At 35.7% G+C, this 6606-nt stretch overlaps 1 protein-coding gene across 6 annotated transcripts; it reads right to left on the bottom strand.

Moving 5' to 3' along the window:
• Positions 1 to 231: 231 nt before the first annotated feature.
• On the bottom strand, positions 232 to 5338 carry LOC120075291 (uncharacterized WD repeat-containing protein C2A9.03-like). 6 transcript variants are annotated; one of them, XM_039028515.1, is made up of 10 exons: positions 5153 to 5338; positions 4837 to 4993; positions 4579 to 4746; positions 4287 to 4373; positions 1886 to 2020; positions 1687 to 1797; positions 1518 to 1609; positions 1324 to 1429; positions 1152 to 1238; positions 232 to 1049 (listed from the first exon to the last, which is right to left on the bottom strand). In XM_039028515.1, exons 2-10 carry the CDS (start codon positions 4987 to 4989, stop codon positions 636 to 638), a joined length of 1353 nt encoding a protein of 450 aa, XP_038884443.1. In that variant the 5' UTR covers positions 4990 to 4993; positions 5153 to 5338; the 3' UTR covers positions 232 to 635. The 6 variants fall into 6 exon arrangements, with proteins under 6 accessions (XP_038884443.1, XP_038884445.1, XP_038884449.1 ...); XM_039028517.1 differs by lacking the exons at positions 4837 to 4993; positions 5153 to 5338 and adding an exon at positions 2912 to 2960 and having other exon boundaries at positions 3237 to 4373; positions 4579 to 4641; XM_039028521.1 differs by lacking the exons at positions 4837 to 4993; positions 5153 to 5338 and adding an exon at positions 2912 to 2960 and having other exon boundaries at positions 4579 to 4622.
• Between the last annotated feature and the right edge of the window lie 1268 nt (positions 5339 to 6606).

Here is a 6606-nt window from a genome sequence, read left to right as displayed (position 1 = left end):
TTAATATTACATCATCTAAATTTTCAAATTGTGTTCAACCTTTGGAATTCATATTTCAAATCTCCATCTGAACTTAGAAACAAAACCTTTGAAACTGCTGAAGGAAAATTATGTAACTTCTACTTCAAATCATTTACGGGGCTTTGAGTTTGGCTACTTATTCAGTTACTAAGAAGTCTCAAACAAAAAGGATGTAAATAATCCATACAAGAAGAGAAAGGAAAAGACCACTTGAAAATAATCTATACAATATTTAAATATATATAAGAAATGAATTGAATCAATCTGTTCAAAATGGACTGACCATATTCATTCCAACGCCCAACATAACGAAGACGGTAACAAAAGAAACGAGGTCAAAACGCGACGAACTCCAACAGCACACCCAAAGTATTTACTAAAAGGGAATAACTTCAGGCAGACCTCTTTTCTTTTGACTCTTTCTTAGGACATTGATGAGCTCCAAAAACCAAATACAATTACATATATGACCCCTCCAAATCTTCCGATACTTCAATACACTAACATAACTGGAACAACCCAAATACATATTCTTCTTATATACAAATCCCATCACCATTCTTGCCGCTGCTTCTTGCTTCATTTTGAACCATTTTTTAACCACTCGTCATTGTCTAGAAAATGGAATCTATGTACTTATTATGATGTCGTTTGTTGAATTCTAATACACTGCCATAGGTTCGATCCGCGATGCCAACAAATAGAGCTTCCGTGTCGGGACTAAAGGATATGCCAGCAATTTCACCAAACAGATCAATTTCCTGTGCTTGTTCATAACCTCTGCGACTTTCATAGATGTGGACGAAATCTGCAGGCTCTGCCGTTGACAGGAATTTACCGTCAGAGCTGAATTTCACACATCTGATTGCTCCCATTCTTCCCTTGAGCACAGCTAGGGACTTGGACGTATTCCTTATGTCCCACAGCCTGCAGGTGGTATCTTGGTTCCCAGTCGCTAAAATGCGTCCATCAGGGTGCCACGCAGAAGCAAACGAGTAATCCAAGTGCCCTTTTAGGCTCTCGATCACCTATTTTTGCAACGGAATATCATCAACATTTATGAATTTAATGACATCCGAGATAAGAGCGTGCAACTACGCATGGGTAGAAAAGTTTGGCTGGATACTTACTTTGCCAGAGTTGGCATCTGCAAGCAGACACTCTGTGCTGTCTCCAAGTACTGCAAGCATCTTTCCATCTGGACTAACAGAGGTGTTCTATAGAAACAAGTGCCAAATTTAAGAAAAGGAAAAGAAAACAATCAGAATATGAGAAATGAAATGTTGAGTTTGCATCACTTACATTTACGGACCAGTCGAACGTGAAGCCGCTGAGGCAAGTGAAAGTCTTGGCATCATAAATCCTAACTTTCGCATCATTATTTGCTGTGACGACCCTGAATGCGCCACTGAAAAGAAAAGGTCATCATAAGGTCGTATGCCCTGAGGCAATGAAAAGGTGGAACTCCTTTACCCCATTGATGGGATGAAACTTACTTTGCATTATGAAATATATCGACAGCGTTTGTTATTGCATTTTCTTCTGTTGTCATTTTGGTGCAAAATGCAACTCCAGGATGATCCAAGTACTGCACCATGAGGGGAAAAGCGAATTAGATATTGGAATCCCAATTGATAAGTAGATGGCTTATAAAAATCTCCACACCTTGCAAATTAGTTCCCCTTGAAAACCACCAGCCACGATTAAATTCTCCTTAACCGTCATTGTACTTATCTGCACTCTGGACAATGACTGGGACGAGACTCCAGGGCATTTCTGTTCAAGAGATCAAGATGAACCCATTATAAGTAACTTAATCAAAGCAAAACTTTAAGCACCCTAGGCCAGCACAATGAACACATACCATAGTGGGAACAATTTGTTTAGCCACATTGAGTACTTCTTTGCCTCTCCGAAGCAATGAAGACCAGTGCATTACTGAGTAGTTTTGCATAAGGTAAACATCATGCTTAGAAGTTGCCCACAAGAGATTCCTTAGCTGCAAGGTAGGAACAAACTAGTCAGTTACTATCATTAGATGACAACATTAAAAAAATTTTAAATCACGACCATAAATTCATAAACTCTTCTCTCTCTCCTATTTCACAATCTCGCTCGTCACTGTCTCATACACTTGACACACAACATGCAGATGCAGTGATTTCAATTTGGCTTCAGGAATGCATTATAAGGTGCCCCTTGAATTAAATAACGGGCACATAACCAAATCGAGAAGTAAAATTAGCTACCGCCACGAGACGTTGAAAGGTTATGCCTTCAATGATGTGATTTAGGTGCATGAACAAATATGAATGCTCAGAAGATAAAAAAAAAATTTGAACGAGGAAGAAGGCAATGAGGACACTCGAGATGGAGAGTTTTTCACTGAAGGAGAGGTGGTTTAGATATTTAAAATTATTAGACTTTACACACTGTAGAGGAAAATTGAACCAGGACCTCAAGTTAATAAGGCTATCGAAATGCAGGGCAAACAAGATACGCAAAGAACTAAGTTCCACAATGGATGCCCACATCAGCAGACTACTGACTACACTGTGGACATAAAAGAAATAAAAGGTTTGACTGACAAGAATCTCTTGACCGCGTCCACATTACAACTTAAGAATAAGTATAATTGTTCAAGTTTTCAAAAATATAACAATCAGAAGTGTAATTCAACTAACAAATAAAATCATGAACACAGAATATAACAGAAAACACACGAGAAAGTCAACTAATAAAAACTCAAATGCATTTAATGAATATCTAGTAACTATCAGGAATAAATTTCATTAGTGGAGTTAAATTAGCCATTCAAAAGGCCAAAATCTACTTGAACTACAGGTTGCTACAGAGGTGTCTTAAATGCTCATATACTTTCCTATCGTACCATATAAAAACGTCCTGGCAGCTGCTCAGATTCCAGTCTGCTTTAAAGGCTGAAATAAACAGAAATAGCATTCCTAAATGCCACAGATAGGTTAAAGTGATAAAGTTGTATTTAACACCCTGATGAGAAAACGTACTTGCAACAAAAATCAAAAGAAAATAAAATAAACATGGGGTTCCCAAGTTGTCCTTTGTCCCAGAAGTATGTAAGAGGGAGCTGAAGACCAAGAAGGTATGTCCAGGAAAATTAAAAGTAACAATAAAATTATTGCACCTAGTATGATGTAACCCCAATGATCAAAGGTACTAGGTCATCTGACACATACCATTGCAGCGATGCATAGACATCCAAGATTTAGCAGCACAACATTTTTAATTGTATAAATGATGTCTGACGCATATTGATGATTGCATCCTCGGTATAAGCTTTTAAAAGTAAATTATATAGTCTCCAAGAGTTGGTATGCAAAACTATAAGAGAAAGCAGGCATCGATCATATATCTATAAAATAACGAAAAGTATTGTATCCAGTCTCAGTACATCAAGAGCAGCATTTCAAAATTTCAGAGGTCAAATTGAAATGACATAATTGTAAGAGAAGTTGGCACCGTTATTCATAATGATAGCTTAACAGGTAAACCAAGCATCCATATTCTAAAAATTAGATCAGCAATTGCATGCCTGAACAAGCACTGAACGGAGCTGAAAGACTTTTCAAAGTTAGTTAGTATTGGGTAATTTAATTCATCGCAAATGAACAAGTTGTAAAATGGAGTCATATAAAAAGAATTTTGGACTTCATACCTCAAAACGTATGATCAGGACATAGAGCTAGAATCATTTATAAACACATCCATAAAGGATAATAACATTTTCAAAACCTGCAAAACTACAATGCTAATGATGGCTGTAAAATTATGATCAAGAGACTATAAAACTAGAAGGCGTCCTGATCAGGTGCAGGTTTTTAGTAAAAACATTGCCGTTCCAGCAAATATGACTTCGTACAATTGCATAGATCGTAAGAAATTAGGTCTACGATGACTAACTAACTAGAACCAATCATCTATCGTATATAGTGATGAAAAACGTACTATGAATCTAATATTAAATTAGTGGAATATGCATTCAATGTAAATGAAAATTACTAAAAATTAGGGAAACTAAATGGGTAGGATGATCAATAACATATTGCTTTTGGCAATTTTAAGCCTAAACTGTGTAGGTTGTGAATCCGCTTCTTTTTATGTAGGAGTTCTATTCGTGCCTTTTATTATAACTAATTAGTTCTTTGGGGACTGAACGGGATCTTAAAAATTGTATGAATGAAACGAGCTGGAAAGAAACAATCAAACGATTCTAATAAAGACTGTACCTGAAAATGAACAATTGTCGATTTAACAAGCCTCGTATTGAACTGGAAGTCATAAAAATTATTCCCCTTCACCACTTGCAAGCATTCCTGTCAGAGTGAACGACGAACAGATTAAAAAACAAGCACTTCTTTCCATAATTGAAGTAGGATTTACTAATTGCAAGCAAAAAGATTCTGCGTGAAGCTCTAATTACTTAAGCAACACACCGTTGTTTAGAAAAACAAGAAACTATAACATACGTCAGAAATTACAGGGTAATGAAAATTGAGTAATTCACGAAGGAAATGGCACCTTTTCCAGTTCCACTCGAGAACATGACAGGCTCTCATAGTTCTTGTACTGGCTCAAACGATTTTCCCGATAGGTATCCCTGGTAAAGGTGAACCTCTCCCAAGGTATTCCCTGGATATCTTTCCCATTCCTAACATCCAAAGCAGAGGTATCCGTCCTCGGCGTACTCTATAAAATCAAAATAACCAAAACAATTCATAACGGATATCAATACGACAGAAGAAAAGGTAAATTGACAGAGAAGTAACAATTACTGACTGTATCGATGTCGTCCTCAAAGTCGGAGTCTACGTGCTCCGTATTCTGAGTAGTATGGAACTCGTCATCAGAGAAAAATTGACCGTCGCCAAAATCATCGACTTCATAATCATCCACGATATACGCAAGATCGTCGTTCTGAAAATGCTCCATCGACCTACAGACGAAGCTCAATCAGTGGAAGAACACAGGTAAATAAAAACATGAACGTAACAAACAGAATCCAAAATGAAATCAATCACACAAAACAAAGGCGTAAACGAACGCGTAAACGCATAACACCAGCAAAACGGACTGCAAGAACGAAATAGTATACCTTAGAGTAAGGAGAATCAGATCAACAGAAGAAACGAAGGAAATTCAAACAGATAGAAGAGAAGAAGATTCAGTTGGAGTTCAAAGAAAGGCGCAAATGGAGAGGGAATAAAAGTGAATTGAAGAGCATAAAGAAAAGGAAGAGTCTCGAAAGTGTGTTGTGTTGAAGAAAGCGAGGAAATGAATTACAGGAAGCTTGGTTTTATAGCGGAAAAACAGAACGGAACGGAACGGAACAAGACGGGACGGGATGAAGAGTGAGTTGGCTCAGTGAACGGAATCGGAGTTATGACGTGGACTACAAAGGTAGGGACACCCTGTGGGCTTTTTCTACGAAACCGCCGGTTTCTTTATAAACGGCCGTTCCGTTATGTTTAAGGTATCTAAGTATAGAAACAAATTGCCTACACCATTATTTCCATTTTGGTTACTTTGTTTTTCCTTTTTTCTTTTTCCTTTTATAGTATAAGAGAGGTGGAGAACTAAGAACACGAATCTCCTAGTCGTTGACACATACAGTAAATATAACGATAAGTAATAATTTTTAGTTTCATAAAGATTCAAACTTTTAAAATTTTGATTCGAGATATATAACTTGACAAATTTATTTAAAATTTTGTTGCCAACATTTATATTTGAAAATGTCTCCCTAACTTTATACATAGGGTAAGATCATTTTTCTTGAGATGAGAAATATTTTTATACTTAGAGAAAACATATTTATCCACACATTTAATAATCTAAACTTCACAGTAGAATAAATACAATAACACTGAAAACTATGGGTTATGTAGATATGTATGGAAATGGTGAGACCCATCAAAATAAATCTTTTTAACTAATTTTTAATATATATATATATATATATATATTGAAAATTTCCTCTCAAAAACTAATTGAAAGAAACGGTAGTTAGAAACTCACTAAAAACAATATTGTTTTACAAATTAACAACCAACTCTATTCTAATATTCGTTGAAAATGATTAAAATATTCCAAATAAATGATTAAAACAAAATGAACTTATTATTCTTTGTTTAATTAAAAAAGAAAAGGAAAAAAATAAGGTGGGAAGTGGTTGTGTGGCATTTTTGTCCACAATTATGATTCATTAGGTCCACGTGATCTTCTCTCGCCACGAGTTCGATGGATATTATTCTGTCATTACACGTAGCATTTATATTTGACGGAACCTTAACGCCCTCGTGCCGTTATCCTTCCTCCTAAACTCCAAACACAATTTTTAAAAAATCGAATCAATTTAGGCTCTCTAAACGCATTTTCATTTGAAAAATGGTTCATATAAACTTTATTAATCCAATATTTAAAAAAGTGTTGCAAAAATGATTTCCAGAAGTAATTTTAATAAATTATGTAAATTAACTCACTTATCCTAATTTAAGAGCTTAATTAACATAATCGTAAGTTTTATCCAACAAATTTTGGAATAAAATT

Source organism: Benincasa hispida, chromosome 4 (assembly GCF_009727055.1).
Source record: "Benincasa hispida cultivar B227 chromosome 4, ASM972705v1, whole genome shotgun sequence".
Taxonomy (NCBI): Eukaryota; Viridiplantae; Streptophyta; class Magnoliopsida; order Cucurbitales; family Cucurbitaceae; genus Benincasa; species Benincasa hispida.
Note: the sequence above shows the minus strand (reverse complement) of the source record. Positions and strands in the feature narration are given on the sequence as shown.

Excerpts from the sequence above, each read along its gene's own strand:
- LOC120075291 (XM_039028515.1), bottom strand. The coding sequence starts at position 4,989 with ATGGAGCATTTTCAGAACGACGATCTTGCGTATATCGTGGATGATTAT. Across the intron at positions 4,747-4,836 it reads TTGAGGACGACATCGATACA|AGTACGCCGAGGACGGATAC; the intron begins GTCAGTAATTGT and ends TTGATTTTATAG. Across the intron at positions 1,430-1,517 it reads GATATATTTCATAATGCAAA|TGGCGCATTCAGGGTCGTCA; the intron begins GTAAGTTTCATC and ends TTTTCTTTTCAG.